Source organism: Cololabis saira, chromosome 2 (genome assembly GCF_033807715.1).
Source record: "Cololabis saira isolate AMF1-May2022 chromosome 2, fColSai1.1, whole genome shotgun sequence".
Classification (NCBI taxonomy): Eukaryota; Metazoa; Chordata; class Actinopteri; order Beloniformes; family Belonidae; genus Cololabis; species Cololabis saira.
The window spans coordinates 36,817,422-36,836,122 of record NC_084588.1 but is presented as its reverse complement, the minus strand read 5'-3'; the positions used below and the strand labels follow the sequence as shown (position 1 = coordinate 36,836,122).

At 39.8% G+C, this 18,701-nt stretch overlaps 1 protein-coding gene across 1 annotated transcript; it reads right to left on the bottom strand.

Annotated features, from left to right (window-relative positions):
• Positions 1-5,893: 5,893 nt before the first annotated feature.
• On the bottom strand, positions 5,894-18,526 carry ppm1g (protein phosphatase, Mg2+/Mn2+ dependent, 1G). The gene is made up of 15 exons (XM_061744777.1): positions 18,396-18,526; positions 18,025-18,153; positions 16,331-16,400; positions 15,944-16,029; positions 15,634-15,763; positions 13,794-13,905; positions 12,937-13,090; positions 12,798-12,879; positions 12,412-12,599; positions 12,210-12,335; positions 9,806-9,908; positions 9,184-9,315; positions 8,027-8,156; positions 7,768-7,867; positions 5,894-7,664 (listed from the first exon to the last, which is right to left on the bottom strand). Exons 2-15 carry the CDS (start codon positions 18,133-18,135, stop codon positions 7,470-7,472), a joined length of 1,719 nt encoding a protein of 572 aa, XP_061600761.1. The 5' UTR covers positions 18,136-18,153; positions 18,396-18,526; the 3' UTR covers positions 5,894-7,469.
• Between the last annotated feature and the right edge of the window lie 175 nt (positions 18,527-18,701).

Genomic DNA, 18,701 nt, shown 5'->3' with positions numbered 1-18,701 from the left:
CCTGACTCAGCACTCTCCATTTATCCCAGCTGGGGACCAGCACCACTCATAGCTGGGGCAAGTGTGTTGCTCAAGGACAGTCTGGTATATGACAGAGCTGGTATCAATCCCCCGACCTTCCGGTTGAATGGCAACATACTCTACAAACGAGACCACGGACACTCCACGTCTAGGCAACCGCTGGCTTTTATTGTAAACCACAGATGTGAGTAGTTTACAATAAACTACCTTATGCTTACATTACATCAGGCTTGAAATGGATGCAAACACTGCATCAGATCAGAACAGGTTAAAGAACTAACATGAAAAAGCTAAATAGGAGATAAAAACATAGAGAAATCGAAAGAGAAAATCAAACCATGATGGGATGCTGAAAACAAACATATATTGATTTAATATGTCTTAATTTTAAAGTTGAACCATAGATTACAAGGGAGGTGACCTGAGAGTGATGAGAGAGATAAACCTAACCTAAACCTGTCTTGACCTGATGGAAAGTTATCCAGAAAAGTCATGAAAGTGTTATGAAAGGTCAAACATAGTCACATTATAAATCCTAAACATTTATATTCTGCAGTTGTTGTTGTTTTAATATATCTATTTTTTAAACCATGCACCTTAAAGAAGATCGCATCCAATTTCGTTGTACCTGTACAAATGACAATAAAGACATTCTATTCATCACCTGATAAAATGGTCATTTTAGGAATATAGTTTTGAAAAACATGTATTTTTGTTCTCTGCTACCGCTGAAATGTATATATGACTTCATCAACTAAAGGCTACAGGCAATACCGAAACCTAAAGCTGCATATTCAACATAGTTTCATGTTTTATCTGCTTAAATTGTTTGTAAAGATAGAAAAAAAACTCATGATGGTTGCTGAGTTACAAAATATTTTGCAACTATTTGTACTGTAAGATTAAATCTCGACTCTTCGTGCAGGCGGCCTAGAGCAGGAAGTATCAAGCATGTTTTGCTTGCCTGAATAAGAAAATAGATACGAAGATCCATTTAAAAAAAAAAAAACTATTTTTCTTAAGGGAAAGCAACTGAAGAATTCATTGAGAGAGCAGGAACGGAGGTTCATCTGTAGCTGAGAAAGCGTAGAGGAATGAGAGCGTGAGGAAATGTCAGGTGACGTAAGAGCAGCAGTATGTCCGCTGATCAGACAGCTGCTTGTTTTCCAGTTTCCCTTATCACTGACCCACAAGCATGTGGGTGTTTGCCCACTTTACACGCTAATGTCCAGCTGCTGTATCAGTTTCAGTGTGTTCATGTTTGTAGTCAGACTCTAATAGGAATACATTTGACTTCAAGTTCACATAAAACACTGAAATATCCTAAATTCATCTAAATTACTGTTAGATATTTTCTAATCTGTGTATTTGCATCATCTTCAAATTTCTTGATGATGTGAGAACTTGTAAACTACTATATGTATATCCCGTTTCAGCATTTTGTTCTGAGACACAGAATGTGTTTACTTAAATTGCAAGAAATTGCAAGAAAATATTTTGAAAAGGGGATTTTATGAAAAGTTGCTGATGACTTTTCAGTGAAGATACACAAAGCTTAAATAGTTTGGTTCCTGCCATCACCTCAAATAGAATGGGTGACCATGGGTACAGGAAGAGAGTTAATAAATCACGAGACGTTATCAGAAAAAGGAGATAATGGACAGATCAGTGGACAAAGAGGAAGGAAGAAGGGAGGAGGTCGAGTGAAGAGGAGACAGGATCTCATGGAGGGTGGATAAAACGTGAAAAAAGGGCAACAAGAAAAGGTGAATGGGACGAGAGGAAAGGAAAAAGGAGCATTTGGGGAGATTTTCTACATTCAGTTTTTGCAGCAGGCATATCCTGACAAGACACACATACGCTCACACACTCACAGGATGTGTCTGTCGCTGACATGCTGATCCTTCCTGTCAGCAGCAGAACAGCTGACTTTAACCTAACGGTGACATCTCTCCATTTCCACTGCGTACGGCCGTATGTGCATGTGTGTCAGCAATAAGATGCCTGCTGATATCAGAGGGGCTTTGGGTTGAGTGTGAATCTAAATTATATAACCCACAACCCTGTGTAAAATGTAAATGAACCAGGAATACAATAATACTTTAATCTTTTAAACCCACATTTGATTCCCTAATAAAACATAGAAAACACGTAATATGTTGAAAGTGACACATTTGACCATTTCATGGATTACAAGTACGTCAAAAAAGGAAAATCTGAAATTTACTGTATTTTCTGGACTATAAGCCGCTACTTTTTTCATAGGTTTTGAACCATGCGGCTTATACAAAGGTTCTGTGGATTTTTCTTCCACCGCTCGGGGCGCTCTAACCGGAATTAGAATCAAAACTAAGACAAAATAAATGCAAAGAAGAATACGCTACTTCTTCTTCAGCAGATAGAAGTACTGTAGGTAGAATCAGATTTCAAACAGATAAATAGATAAATAAATACCGGTTATTTTCTCTTGGTTCTGTCCCGTTTTAATCAGTAAAGTTGCTGCCGTGTTAAAAGACACTGTTAGGAAAGGATCTATTTAGGTAGAAACATGTACATCATTTACAGTTCAAAATCCTTCTGTACATGTAGTAAATATCTAATCTAACAACATAAATATCTGCGGCTTGCATATCTTTTTTTTTTTTTTAAATAGAGCGGATGTGGCTTATATGCAGGTGCGGCTTATAGTCCAGAAAATACGGTAATTAGATTAATTGACAACTGAGGACATGAGTGGATATAAAAGAGCATCTTAGAGAGGCAGAGTCCCTTACAAGTAAAGATAGGCAGACGTTTACCAATCTGCTAAAAAAAAGGCTGCTGAACAATCTCTGATCTCTGATGTAATATAACCTCAGGTCGGCAAGGTGAGGCCGTTAGATACATATAAGAGTACGCAATCACATGCATCACTTTATCAGTCATTTGGAATACATTTTGCGTCCTGCTCATCGATGTAAATATTCACTGTATTTTTGATCTCTTCCTATTTGATGTTTCTGGCTTTGCATCATTTAATTGATAAATGTTACTAAAAATGGAAATGCTTAATGGTCAACTTAACATCCACTGAGCGTCTGTGAGTGTGAAAAATGAAGATGACCATTCAGTAATGGTCGTCTTCAGTGAAGGCAACCATGAAGTTTCAACATTAGCTCTGACTGGCGTATGTAAATCCAAGACTGTGGTGGTTTATTGTGCAGTAGCACAAGAATTATTACGCTTTGTTATATATATATATATATATACACGTGGAGTGGACAGGCATGTAAAAGACGTGCTGTGTAGGCTACAGGAGAAATCCTTCTGGAGCAAAGTCAGTAGTCTGCCTGAGTATGAATTAGTGCACACGAGGCAGATAACGTGCACGTCTATAAAGGCATCACTAACTGGTCAACAAATTCAGAGCGTGCAGGTTTTGGAGCAGCGTATGCTGACATGCAGAGTTGTTTTAATGGAATGTCTTGCTTATTTCAGCAAGTCATTGCCAAACAACATTCTGTATCACAACAGCATTTTATAGTAAACAAGTCCAGACCGGTGAGTCACTCATTTCCTTTAAAAAAACTGTTGTGGGAGGTTTTCTTTTTTTAAATATGTATTTTGAACACAAATGTCTAGTAACACATTACACAGTGTCCCAGCTTTTATGGAGACAGTTTTGTATATTGTGGCAATCCTTCCACAAAGTACTTCAGGTTATAACGGTGACAGGAAGGCAGATTAGAGATGTGCGTGTCTCTAAAAAGAAGCTTGTATTTTTGGTCAAAGCCTGTGTTTTGACTGCATTTTCTGTGACCACCGGAATGTGTGTCTTTGTGTGTTTGTGTCATCGTTGGGACATCACTAGAGCCTGTGCAGGAGGGCAATGGGGTGGATGTGGTTTTAGCAGCAAGAACAGGAGGCTGAAAAAGACTAGAAGTCTTACTGAAAGCCTTTATTGTCTAAACTACAACCTGCTATTGCGGTGCAGCCTTCTATAAGGGACCTGTGGCTGGGCGACCAGCAGCACTCGCACACCAACAATCGGAGGTCTAGTTGGACTCCTGTGGTTCTCCTCAATTGTCATCAATCAGGTTTAAGAGTCTGGAGATGAAAACAAAAAAAACAACCTCCCACAACAGGCACAGATGGACACGGCCACTACTAAGCTTAAAAGTGGTATGTAACATTTAAACTCCCCGTTCCATTTTAAAAATCAGCTTCCATTGGCTCTGTATGGTTAATAGGGTTTGAGAATTAGGCCGACATGAAAGTATGAACTGAAAATCCTTGATTGTTGTAGCCATCTCACTCTCTGAATGTTAGAGGTTTTGTACACTGGATGACTTATAAGACTCTTCTTGGCTTGGTTCCGGTTTATGTTTATTTCTCCAGAGAACTAAAAGCAGTTATGCTTTAAGGTTGAATGACACTTTGCACCTGGCTGTTCGTGCTCGGACTAACTCGGGGAAAAAAAGCTTTTAGTTTCTCTGCACCCTCTGCGTGGAATACCCTCCAACATGAACTGAAAATGCCTGAACTTGTTTCTTTTGAAGCCTTTCGCTCACTTCTTAAAAACCGACGAGAATCCTTTCGGCAGTGCCTCTGTTTTTAAACTACATGTGCCCGTGTTCTTAAATTTTAAATTATTTCTGAAGTTGTTCTTTTTTTTTTTTTTTTTTACATATTATTGAAGTCACCACTACTGCACTTTATTAACAATTTGCACTCTCATTTTAATGTTTATTACGTGATTGCTGTTATTTGTGTGTGGACGTGTGCTGCTGCCTTCCTTGGCCAGGTCACCCTTGGAAAAGAGGTCTTGACCTCAATGGGTCTTTTTATCTGGTTAAATAAAGGTGAAATAAAAAATAAAAATAAAAAAATATAGAAAATGTAGAGCCTATTTTATGTAGAAGGCATTGCAACAGTAATTCAGGTCGTCCTTTAGTGTAAGGACACAAACGAATAGTTATATTTAGTACACAAAGGCTGCTCCCACAGTGCAGTGATAGAGACTCAAACTAAAGGGTGCTAGATTATATATTTTTGTCTGAATTTCCCTTCAAGTACACTGATAAAGTTTGCACGCTACCTGCATCTACCCACAGCAAATCTGCACTATGGGAACAAAATACATTCTGTTAAAACCTCTAAGAAAATGTGTCCTCCACTGTGTGTGAGAGCTGAGACATTTTTAGATTCCAAGGACAGTGTATGTTTCCTGCCTTGCTTTCAATTGTTCCTGCAGCAACAATGATAGTGGGGGGCAGACATTGCAAAACAGCTGCCGATGGCAAGGTGGGACAGAGATATGCTGAAGCTGAAGGGAAACAAAGTCAGCTCTCATTTTGCCCTAAAGGAAATTACATTATGACAAATACATTCAGGAAAGGGAGATTAAAGCAATGGGCTTTCAGTTGTTTTGTGATCTGTTCTGTCACTAGACTTACAGACCTTCTCCTCAGCATGACAAATCACTGAGCATTCACTTCAAATAAAACATGATCGCACGGATTCATTTGTCCGTCATGATTTAAAACGTGTTAGTCGATCAGTTGTGTTTTTTTCTGGGACTGGTGGGATGAAACTCGACTTGCCGCCCTACATGCCTCATGTTAACCCTTCAGCTTCAGGTGAACCTAAAATGAGGTTATGGCATTGTTGGCATTACCGCCACCTGGAGGGCAACCGGAGTACAGCAGGTACAACTATGTACGTTTTACAAATTACATTTTTCTTCAAACACATTAACAAACCAACACCACCAAAAAAAGTTAAACAAATAGTTGCAATAGTGGTTGCAAGCCAGTTGAAATATTTTGGTAAATTTTCACCAGCAGATGCCTTTGGAGAACATCAGGTTAAATTAAATAAGCACATGAGCACATTTCGGATTATTTAAAAAAATGTATTTGTATGTACTTACATACTGGTGTCAAAAGAGTATGCACCAAAATGTCACATTGACTTACAATTACAAAGAAAATGCTTTTTTTTTTCCTCCTTTCGATTACAAGTATTGCAAAAACTATGTACAGAAAAAAGGGCATGTTGACAAGAAAGCACACTAGAAACTTACAGTCACAATGAATTATACGAGGCTTCTGCAAATTAAAATAAAAAAGTCTAAACAGTCACACTGTCCTGGTGTGCTCGACGTCAAACAGTTTTTCCACTCAGAAAAATAATCTTGTGCATTCTTTACACAGTCCAGCATCAAGGCGTTTTACAAATGTGTTCACGAAAAAAAAAGGGAAAAAAAGCAATATTTCTTCAAAAACTGCAAGGACTGATTAATCAAAACCGAAAAAAAAAGAAGAAAAGAAAATCCTTTACTTAAAACGCATATCCTAAAGATCATGTTAAAAATGTGTTACAGAGGGAACAGACACAGTGACTGAGCTGGATGAAGGTCCTGAAGACAAACTCATCTCCGATTGGACATGCTGCCATCATCTTACAGATGGAAAACACATTTGCTTCATCCATCCATGACATCCTGATAGGGAAATTTACAGATTTTGATCAAGACAAACATCAGGAATGACAAAAGGCAGGATAATGTTGATGTACTTTTGAAACCAACAAGACTGAGAAAAAAACCCAAAAGTCATTACCAGTGAATGGCTGTAATGGGACAATGAGAAAAGTTAAATATATAACTTGCAAGGGCAACTGAACTGGTACCCCAAATCCATCAGTTCCTTCCTCAGCAATGTGTATAAAACAAAAAAGGGACTAAGCTAAAACGAACTAATTTTGACAAACATTGTAGTTGAGCTTGAAATATGGTACCAACATATTTAGAGCAACACTGGGCAATCCATTCTTACTGCATTGTGAAGCATCAATGAGAAGAGACCCATTCCAACCTTTAAGCAATGCCTTTGCTGGCATTACACTAAGAGCATGGTGCGATTTCATGGCTGCAACACGTTTTCAGACTGCAAAGCCACAACGGCAATGCACGCCTCCCACCATCATATGGAGACTAATCACACGTGACTGAACAGTCTGAAGCTGGTATATGGGAGATGATGTGCCAGCTGTGTGCAGCACATGGCTCAGTGGACAAGGGTCCTCTTAAAATGATTACAAAGAAATAGGAGGACCGGGTGCTTCTTCAGCCTTTTAGTGGCAAATAAATGGAAACTGCAGTGCTTTTAGTGTGGCAGTGAATTTGCCTCTTTTTAAAAGCAACTGAAAGTGTGTCAAGCATCTTTCCATCTGGACCAATCATACAAAACATCTACAGGGTGTGGTAGCATGACGATCAAGAAAAATCCAAAACCGTGATGATCTTAAGTTGAGTTGATTTTTGAACATACAAACTTTTCTAATATCTGCTTTAGTGTGAAATTATGTTTGTGAGGTACGGGTCTAACTCTGAACAGGATGCCTCTCTGGTGTATCTGGGGTAGCATGGAACCAGCTGCTCTTTCTGGGATAGGTTCTCTACTCGTTTAGTCACTTTTGGCCTTTTTGCCGTCATTTCCGTTCTCCTCTGGCTCAGTCCCGTCCGCCTCTTCCTGGTGCTTCCTCTTCTTTGTTTCGTCTGACTGAGTGGGATGTGGCCGGAGCGTGACGATGATGCAGGTCATGTTGTCACATCCTGTCCCATCTCCAGATGTATCGGGGGCGAGGCAGTGTTCCAACAGCTGAAAGACATGTGAGGTTTAAAATAAAAGACCGAAACTAGTTATGACGTTACTATAAAGCAACAAGGGAGATGGAGCAGTTTAAAATGACTCTTAGTCTTACCTCTTCCACTACAGAAGACAGGGGTCTAACTTTGCCATTCTGGTCTGGTTTGAGCCTCTCACTGATGAAGTCCACCACTTCCTGACTGCTTAACACATTCCTGTAAACACATGTATAGACAAAGGCACTTTAAAAAACAAAAAAAAAAAAAAAACACGCTGATTTATTTTAACTTTATTTCTGGTGCTTTGTCAGTTGTAAACTACAGTAACTTCAAATCATGACACCTGAAAAGAAAAAGTTTAGGATTGAGGCTCACCAGATCCCATCACAGGCAATGACCATGAAGTCGTGGTCACCGTTCAGTGTCAGAACTTTGACATCAGGCATAGCGGAAATCATCTGCTCCTCGGCTGGCAGGGCCTTGTTCCTCTTATAGAAGTGGTCACCTGAGAGTCAGCATTCACGTTAGGCAAGGCAAGTTTATTTATATAGCACATTTCAGAACAATGCAATTCAAGGTGCTTTACATAATAAACATATAAAGAGTGAAGAGAAAAAAAAAAGTAACAGTGCAGTGGCAGAGTAAAGAAAAGTTAGTATTAAACTAGTTACAATTGAGTACTAAAATTAACATTGTTTAGTAAAATTACATTTTGTTTAAATAATTCAGTCAAAGGCAGCTATAAACAAATGAGTTTTTTTTAACCTTAATCTGCAGTGGTTGCAGAAAAGAAGCATGTATCTACCAGTGGTGTCAAGTAACGAAGTACAAGTACTTTGTTACGTTACTTAAGTAGAAATTTTGGTTATCTATACTTCACTGGAGTAATTATTTTTCAGACGACTTTTTTATCTGTATTTTTTTACTTCTTACATTTTAAAAATAGCCTCGTTACTATATTTCATTTCGGCCTTTAAAAAAAACTTTCCAGTTAAATTGTTCCATCCGGATAGAGTGAATTTGGTTGTGGTTGTGGCACAGACGTTCTTGTCCAGTTTTGTTCTTACATCCGTTGCCTTTCAGATTCCTGCAACTAAACTTGGATGTACATTCCAATAAAAGGTATATTTTTATTTATAGGCAACTAGTCATCATATCTCCGGCTCTCTGAAACACATGTTAATGCTCAATAGTACACATATATGGTTCTTTAATATATAATATTAATATTATACTAAGATGCATTCATTTTCAATGGCTTTTGTCCTTAATGGCTTTTCCCCCCTTACATTACTTTTACACTTTAAGTAGTTTTGAAACCAGTACTTTTATACTTTTACTTGAGTAAAAAACTTGAGTTGATACTTCAACAGGAGTATTTTTAAACTCTAGTATCTATACTTCTACCTGAGTAATGAATGTGAATACTTTTGACATCTCTGGTATCTACATTGGTCAATTGCTGCATTTTAGTTAATATGAATCAACTAAACTGAGTGTTAGATGAGTCGAGTTGCTCTAAAGTTACCAACCGATGGCTCTGGAAAGGTTTAGTCCACCATTAACACGTCCGTCCATTGTCACTTTCCCTCCAGCATTTTTGATGCGAGCCAGTTCCACCTCGTCCTCTGGCTTGTGGTCGTAAGACATGTCAACAGCTTTACCTACAACAAAGAAACAAAGCTCACATTTGTGACAACCATCCAGGAGACGGTCCTCCTGCTGTGATGACAACAAGCATCACATTCAACAAAAGTAACGGCTGAGTTCCTCCCAGATGTTTTCACAGCCAGAAAACCCATATTCATCACATAAGCTCCACAATAGATTTTAAAATCTTTACAGTATATGTAAATATATTAACAATGCACATATATGCCATAGGTTCTTACCAGCATGGTATTAACCATTAATATGTGTGCAGACAAAAAAAAAAAATCTTTACTGTACCAAAAGAAAAAAAAACTGGTGAGAAACTTTGTTTTTCATGACATAAAAAAAAAAAAAAGAAAAAAAAAAAGTAAATCCCAATTAAAGCCACTGTGTAGCAGTACCACTTCTGACCAAATGGGGGACACAAATGGAGATCTTAATGATCTACACTTATTTTTTCACTTGTTGTACTATTCAAACCGACCAAGTACTCAAACTTACCCCGTTCAGACACAACACAGCGAGAGTCTCCAGAATTGGCCACAATCAGCTGCTTCCCACGGATCAGAGCCACGACGGCTGTGGTGCCGCTGTCTGAGCCCGGCTGAGAACACAAACACAGATGTGACACACTGCTCAAAGTGGTGGTTTACACTGACATACACAGAATATCCTTTATTCCCTCCTTCAAAATATGAAAGCATTTAAATAAAATCATTGACTTGCTGCAGGTTGATTAGTTCATTCAATTGTTAATGATTGGTAGACCTCAAAAGGTTTTATTTGTACCAGAATGATTTTCAAAGTATGATGGGAGTTGGAATACCCCAGAAACCTGTCCTGTTTAAAATTACAAAAGTAAAAACATACAAATTAATTAATTAAAAACCAAAAAATCCCATACATAGCTGGTTGTAGTTCATATGACTGATTTTATGCCTCTTCTTGAGCTGCTGCTTCAAAGCTTTTCAGGCACAAGGGGAACAATCTGTGATGCAACTGTACAGTTACTGAATGTAAAACACTGATACCACCCTTAAAAAAAAAACACACTTCTAAACCCTTTTAAATACTTGGCCACAGTGACAACGGTTCTTCGTGGGTACTGGGTAGTTTTTTTCCCCCTCAGGGCTGGATCGTTGATGTACATAGGAGAGGTACTGAGATCCCCTGACAGGAACTTGTGGGGGATCTCTGGGGATGGCATATTCTAAATTAACCTCAGCCCTCACATTTTAACTCTGAAGCACTTTGGTCAACACTGGTTGTTTTAAAAGTGCTATACAAATAAAGATTCATTGATTTATGTGAACATAAATCACATGAACACAACGCATCTGGACCAAACACCTTTCTCAGATTACATTTGATGAAGATGACTTGGAATCAAGACAAAAAAAAACAACAAAACCCATAGATGGACCTACAAGTAGGTACAAGCCTTGTCGGAGTATTACACCAATCAAGAGATCCAGTGGGGCTTTTCATTTAATGTCAGTGGTTACCAAGGTGCATGTTAAAAAAAGCAAGGGTTTGGTGAAACTTCCAACACTTCCAACCCCAGGGGTTGGAAGTGTAGCAGGACCAACCTCTTCCTCAGTCCTTTCAGCCATTAAATCTCCATTTGCATAGAGTATGGTGATGAAAAGGAAGAGAAGACTCAAACTTGAAGGGATGTGAAGAGGGCTGAAAAAAGGACATTTGCTAGCTAGAGTACACTCAATTACCAAAGAGTCAAAACCACATTTCACCCAGCATTTTTTAGCGGGTCATGGCAAAGTGCTTAACTAAAGACAGAATGGCAGACAGAAAACGCCACTACCCACGACAAAAGCAGCAAGAGTGTCTGTTAACACTCTTCGCTGCCTACAATTTTATCTCAAACAACGTGGATTGCACTAGAGTCCTGCACAGGACTTTTCTTCCTCCCGCTCCTGCCTGCTCAATTTCTGACCATTACCGCCCGCACCGTGTTACACTCCCGCCCAATCCTGCAGTGTTTATATCCACTCCAGCCTGCACCCGCAAAACTCAAAAATTCATGTCTGCACAATAATAGAGATGCATTGGTTTTGTGTCTTCTCCCGTCCCGCAAGACAAATATGACTTAATGTTAACATAATTGTGGAGCTTGGTGGATAATTGACAGTTCATAGGCCACCTGACCAAAAGTTAGATGCAAATTCATGATTTTCATCATCGCACAAGCTATTTCGCCTTTATGTGATTAGGGTTATATAAACAAGAGTAGGCTGTGAGAGGTTCAAATAACAATAAATAACACAAAATAAACAAAGTTAACGAATTAATTTAACAAATTAATCACTTGGACATTATATTGCTGTGGAGGAAGAGAATGCTGCTGACCGACTGCGGTCCCAATCCCTCGTCTCTCTTCCAAGATGCGCCACAGACACTAAACGAAGTTTCTCCAAATATCTGACTTGCTTTGTCTTTGTTTTGTAAAGACCTTGTTTGAGGTTCTTTTCCACGTCATTGATTTCCATCTTGTCGCTAGGCTACATCCTGATCCCGTAGTGTTTTTTTTTTAGCCGCCCGTAACAAAGTTCAAACCGCCCGCTCCCGCGAGATTGCGTAATCCCAATGCAGCCCTCTAGATTGTACAGACGAATTACCAAAAGCCAAGCATAACAAACACAAGCTGCTGGATTGTTGATGTTGGTCGTGTTTCTATGGTAGCTTCGCTTTTGTCATCGCACTACTATGACGTCACGCTAGGCATTTGGTCTGCACCCCGCATGCGCCATGGCAGTACGACCTGCAGTGGAAACACTCACCTGAATTGACCGGACCATTTTAAACCGTACCAAACCGCGTAGGGGAAACGGGGCTTAAGAGTCTGAGCAGCTGTAAAGGTCTTTTCAGACACCCACTTTGTACAAACCTCTTCTTTGCCATCCATTCCAGGCAGACACACTTCCTCCCCGTCTTCATCTTCAGAGTCCTCTCCCTCTTCTGTATCCTCTTCTTCCAACTCACTGCTGTCACCTTCTTCTTCTTCGCTACCATCCTGATAAAAAGGAAAAAAGATTTAAGTAACTGAATTTTCACAAGCCAGCACAATGGTTTCTGGTCTCCAGTTTCACCTCTTCATCGCTGCCCTCCTCCTCCTCTTCTCCCTCCTCCCCCTCCTCAGACTCTTCACTGTCATCAAAAAACCTTGACTGTGAATCTCCTGCAGGCTTTGATGTTGCAGATGAGCAGGAAGGACCTGCGTCTCCTTCTGCCTTACCAGCCTTTTCCTTCCCATTGGAGCTTCCTGACTCTCCACCATCTGTTATAGCAACACAAAAGAGTGAAAATTAAGCAATATTAAAAAGACGTTCTTGGCTTTTCCCAAATAGTTTAACAAAGTTAGGATAGATTCTTGAAGAGTATCTGTTAAATGGTACATAAAAAAGTATGAGGTCAATTTTTAACTTTTTCAGGGAGTCTTGAATCTACAATCTGTGATTTAAAAAAGTGTTTATACCTGTGGCACTGGCTTCCCCTCCTCCTGTTCTCCGACAAGCTCTCAGCTTAGAACCACCGGTCACTCCTTCGCCTTCCTTCACCTTCTTGCCGCTATCGCCTTCCTTCACCTTCTTGCTGCCATCCACTTCCTCCTTCACCTTCTTGCTGCTATCCACTTCCTCCTTCACCTTCTTGCTGCTATCCACTACCTCCTCCACCTCCCCATTCAGCCCTTCTTTCTTCTGTCCTTCCCCATCTTCTTTATCCCCCGTGGCTTCACCATGAGGGGTGGATACCTTCTTAGCTGCAGCACTAGGAAAGAAAACATCAAGTTAACATCTCTTCAACCAAGTTAAAATAATCTAAAATATTCCTCAAAACTTGGGCAACAGCCACACTAGTTCATATTAACTCCAAAATGCTGTTTGAAAACAAAACTATCTGCATTCACACTGCTGCTTCAGCTCTATGTTGGAAAATATATCCATCCACGTTACACAACTGTAAACGTGCATCACAGATACATCCGTCCTCGCAGGGTACATGTGCAACAGTGAAAACTCTGCAGGAAATAATCTTTAATGTATATTGTTCTTATAATAGCATGCAAATTACTTTCCTTTTATGCATGTAAGCAGATGCAGGTTTGTTAAACGTAAAAGTCTGGCCTCAAAACAGCCGCGACCAAAGTCAAAAGCGCTTCGTTTACACTGCCGTTAAGGAGCGTCTGCATGTTACCTCCCAGTGATAGTCTTATGATACAGGCTTGCTGAATCAGGGAAGGCTACGTGATGTCCCTCAAACAATTTCACACCGCAACAGCTGCATTTACAAACAGAAACGGGATCTGCAGCCGCACAAATTTCTCCTCCTCCCAAAGGTTAAAATTGTTTTAGTGTTGCTTCCAGGCATAAGATTTCACAATTGCAAATAAAAACCTACTAGTGTGGGTGTAGCCTACATTGCCAAGCAACTCTGGCCTTTAACAAAAAGTCAAAATAGTTGTTTATGTTACCTGATGGCTGCAGCATGTTTGACAGCATTGCGGTTCTGGCCGTAGCGTACTAGCAGCTCCTCTATGGTCATGGTGGCCTCCTCATGGAGGAGAGCTGCCTCCTCTGTGTCCACTGAAAGGGGTGCAGAAGATTGGAAAACGTCATGTGATGTCAAAAAAGTTTGATCATTTCACTCTACCAGAAGTGTTGCACATGCATTAGTACATCAATGTCTTTTGTTTCCTTATAATTTTAGTAATTTATTTTTAAAAGTTTTGAAAGGGCAAAGACATGGGAACTTTGTAGTACCAATAAAATCACACTTTAAAAATTACTTTTGCAATATTATCCCAGATTTCCTGTTATTTGATCAGTCTCTCACATCATTGCTTTCGAGTTTGAAGTCACATGTAACACTGTAAGCTAGTTTCTAGATGTTGATGTGAGATAGTGCCCCAAAGCATTACAGTTGTCAATACAACTGAGAAAGGAGTCCAAAAATCACTTTTGCCAACAGCAGAGACAGAAGACAGCAAGAGCTAAATTACAGGTCACCACAGAGCTCCAATTTATACACCTAAAAACCACCAAACAGGCCAGAAATCTGGGTGTACTGATGGATTCAGACAAATTTTGAAAAAGACATGAAGGCAATAACGAAAAACAGCCTACGAAATATGTCAAGGATAAAAGATCAGATGTCTCAGCAGGACCAGGGAAAACTAGTCCCTGCATTCATCTTTAGTAGGCTTGATTATGCAGCTCATTCAGAACTCTGCTGCTCCAGTCCTCACTAAGACTGAAAAAGTGGACCACATCAGTCCAGCTCGGAGGTGTCTACACTGGCTGCCTGTCCATCAGAGGATATTTTTTAGGGGGCACGGTGGCGCAGCTGGTAGTGCAGCGGTCTCACAGCAAGAAGGTCCTGGGTTCGATTCCCGCCGGGGGACGCTGTGGGTGCTGGAGTACGTGTTAGTTCCCCCATGACTTCAGTGCCCACACCATGGGTGGGGTTGGCGAAAGGATCTTTCTGTGTGGAGTTTGTATGTTCTCCCCGTGTTCCCCTGGGTAGCTAGTGTGAGCTACCCTCACAAAAACATGCACACAGTCCTGGGCTATCCACGCGCTACGTTCGGCCGGAGAAGCCCCACCCTGTCTGGTGAAAAGATGCGGCCTGCTCACTCCTCAGGTTAAGGAGGAGACCTGAGCTCAGTGCAGGGCTGGTAGAGGATGGCAATGCTCAGGACTGTCAGTAGGTAGGAGCACGGGGTGGTAAAAATGGGAAAAAAACCGGGATAAAAATATATTAAAAAAAAAAAAAAAAAAAAAAAAAAAAGATATATTTTAAAGTTCTGATGGTCTAAAAAGCTCTGAATGGTCTAGGACCAAAATACATGGGTGACCCAGTATGAACCTTCCAGACCCCTCAGGTCATATGGATCCGTTTTTTTTTGTTTTGTTTTAAAAATCAGTCCCCAGAGTCAGAACCAGACACGGAAAAGCTGTATTCAGCTTCTATGCTCCACATGTCTGGAACAAACTCCCAGAAATCCTCAGATCAGCTGAAACACTCAGTATTTAAGTCCAGGTAGAAGACACACCTGTTTTCAGCTGCATTTGAGTAAAGCTCTGAATCGGCACTGATACTTTTAAACTTGTTTAGAAACTTGATCATATTGTAACTGCTGATTTTTATTAAAATCCTGCCTTTTAGAAAAAGTTGACTACATTTCTGATTTTTAAGACCAATATACCGAAAAGTTAATATTTAAGATTAGTGAGTTTTTTTCCCATGATCCCGACAACTGGGATTCACACCAGACGTTACTCAATAAACATTATTTTCCTGGGTGTACTCACAGTCATCCTCCTCTGCCACTTTTTCAGCAGGCGGCTCCTCAGTGGGCCGTCCGGCGATCTGCACCAGCTCCTTGATGACCTCCTCTGTGGTTATTCTGCTATCAATGGCCAAGAAGGCATCTTCTAATGCCTGGATACAACATGTTAACATGTGAAGTAATGTATTACCATAAAAAATTACCACACTCTTATAACACCCTTATCGTGTTTAATATACAATCACTGCCAAGCACGACATATTTGGTGCTGAAGGCATCTCCTCAGTCCAACAGATTCAAAATGACGATGTGATGCCGTGTCATTTACTCACCTTTTGCAGTTTGCCATCTTTGTAGGTCTTCTGCTCTTTGATTATCTCAGGAAGGTACTTTGAACAGTACATGGCCACCTCTTCACCTAATTCAGGATAGTAGGATATTAACATTTTAAAGATAGAGGTGTGTGTACAGGCACACGTAATCTGCAGAGATGTGTGTAAAACAAACAAAACACCATGGAAACACTAAATAAAAAGGGGTGTTAAATGGTCCGTTCTTCCGTCACTTCTTTTTTAAAAATCTTTTCTACAATAAAGAAATAAAAAACACTTAGCAATGGTACTGCCACTTTGGTTTTAAAGGGAGGGGAAAAAAACCTAGTGACACAATGGACCACTAAACCGTGCACAATAATATAAATTACTGTATGTGTCTTTTACCTCCATGTCCATCATACACAGCAAACATGGCTGTCTCCTTATCGAACTCTGGGATACAGTTGTGAGCATCCTGTAAGACAAATAAACACAAGTGATTAAAACATTTCCAAGTACCAAAATAATAGAGTCTATTGATAAAATGCATTCAAATATATAATAATAATAAAAATAATAATGACAATTACCCCCTGCACATTATCCTCATTTATTGTCATACACTTATTTAAAATTGGCAACATTGTGATGGCAGTGCACTAATGACATTAATTAATTTTTGTTAACAATTGAAATTTCTCCATTGACAATCTTTACAAGTGTGAATACAGTGTAGCTATACAGAGATTCATTGCCTTAAAAAAAAAAAAAAAAAAAAAAAAAAAAAAAAACAGTAGGATCAGCCAGAGACATGTGAATGAAATGAAAATGTGTTCATGGTCACCACAAGACTTTCAAGACAAGAAATGCACGACGATTTATTGGTTTCCAAATTTTACTCAAGCTAACATCCTTCACAACTTTGGATTTTTTTTTGCATCAGATATCTTGAAAAACCTTTTATCTTATTTTGCATGATATCTGACTGATTATATATCAGACAAGCTTCTGAGCCATATGCAAATGGGCAAAAACATATTCTGGATATGGAACCAGGAAGTAAGATTAAACCAGAAGAGGGCACTTCTGACAGTCTGATATCAGGTGTGAGTTGATGTCTTTAGGTGTTTACATGTGGTTAAATCATTCAGGGTGCAATTTATGCCTGATATAAACAGGGTCTGGGCCCATCTGCCGTGCAGCTGTACTGAACTTCATAGATTTGCACAACTTGGAAAAACAAAATACTGTAATCAATTACTAAGAATAAAGGGTATTGGTTTCACACATCACTGCAACTAATAAGAAAATAGATGCAACTATTGAAATAGAGTTCAGAAATCTTCAATTCTTTACCGAATCCTGGAAGGTGAATTATCATCTTTGAGGTAAAAAAAATAAACAAAAAAATTGAATTAAAACAAAATGAATGATTAGTGCTCATTTAAACATCTGAAAAACTTAAATAAAAAAAACAGCTGTAGAACTAGTGTAAAGGTTTAGTAGTTACTTTTTTTTTTCCACAACCACAATGCAAAGAACTAACCATATTAGGACTCCATAGCAGTAGAGTACTAAGAAAATTTCTTTACAGTGAGGCTAAAATGGGGGGGGCGTAAACTTCCTAGGCAGCATGAAGACTGGAATCTGGAGCAATGGGGGAAAAAAATGTCTTGTGGTCTGATGAATGCAGATTTGCCCTGTTTCAGAGTGATGGATTCATCAGGGAAAGAAAAGAGATAGATGAGGTGATTCGCCCATGGTTTGTGTCTGCTGTGTAATCAGTTCAAGTTTGTCAACAGACTTTTTTTTTGCACCCTGAAAAACATTTATTTTTCTAATATCTGGGAACCAAAATTGAAGCTTTTTTAAGTGCACAGCGCCAGGTAAATTTGGAGTAAAGAGGGAGAACATTTTGCATGTTTTTAGACTTTGGGAGAAACCTGAAGTACCCTGAGAAAACCCAAACATGCATGAGAACTCTTCACACACAAACCTGCATCAAACACACAAACTGTGAACATGTCCATCCCTTTGCATCAGTTTTAAACTTCTCCATAAATCTTTTCTCCTAATGTTCAACCAACAATAGTCTGTACCTCCATGGAGACCCGCCAGCCCTGCATGGCAGAGAAGCCGTAGCTCATGCTGCTGTTGCCGCCATCAGAGGAGCTCTTGGTCGTGTTAGGTTGCGACAGATATGCCCCCATGGTTGTGGTTTCCCGTGGCTTTGCGAGGAGAAGGGGAGAAAAATAAGAGGTAATTTACCTTCACACGTGTATCAGTGAAGTTTTACAGACATTTTTTTTTTTAACGCGGAGGTTGTGTCGTTGTTGCCGGGAGCTAACGGGCTAACGTTAGCACCACCACAACAAAAAGTAGACGCAGCCGAACCGGCTCAGCTGCAGCCGTGACCTCTCCAACCGCCGCCGGCCGGGGGACGAGCCCTCAACGCCGACTGTTCACTCACCTGTTTCTGGCAGAGCAGGGTAGGATTATAAGCCCTTCAGAGGAGAGATGCACATAGGAGTAATTGCACGTGTAGCCGCAACAGCGTCGCTTCTCTCCTCCTGCTGCTGCCACTCTTCTTCTACTGCCGCTACTGCTGCTCTTGTTCGCTCCTCTCAATGAACGAGGCTCAACATGAACTCACGCCACCTACTGGTCGGGCGGACGACTGGGACTTTTTTTTTTTTTTTCAAATTTTGTATTCATCTATTTTTTTATTTAAAATTGGTCATGAAATAGCAAATATACCTTACCCCTGGATAGATCA

What these genes read in the sequence shown, in the direction of transcription:
- ppm1g (XM_061744777.1), bottom strand. Translation starts at nt 18,135, where the DNA reads ATGGGGGCATATCTGTCGCAACCTAACACGACCAAGAGCTCCTCTGAT. An exon ending in GCTGGCGGGTCTCCATGGAG is followed by an intron (nt 16,401 to 18,024) that starts GTACAGACTATT and finishes TTTGTCTTACAG; the next exon opens with GATGCTCACAACTGTATCCC. An exon ending in AAACCTTTCCAGAGCCATCG is followed by an intron (nt 8,157 to 9,183) that starts GTTGGTAACTTT and finishes GCTGACTCTCAG; the next exon opens with GTGACCACTTCTATAAGAGG.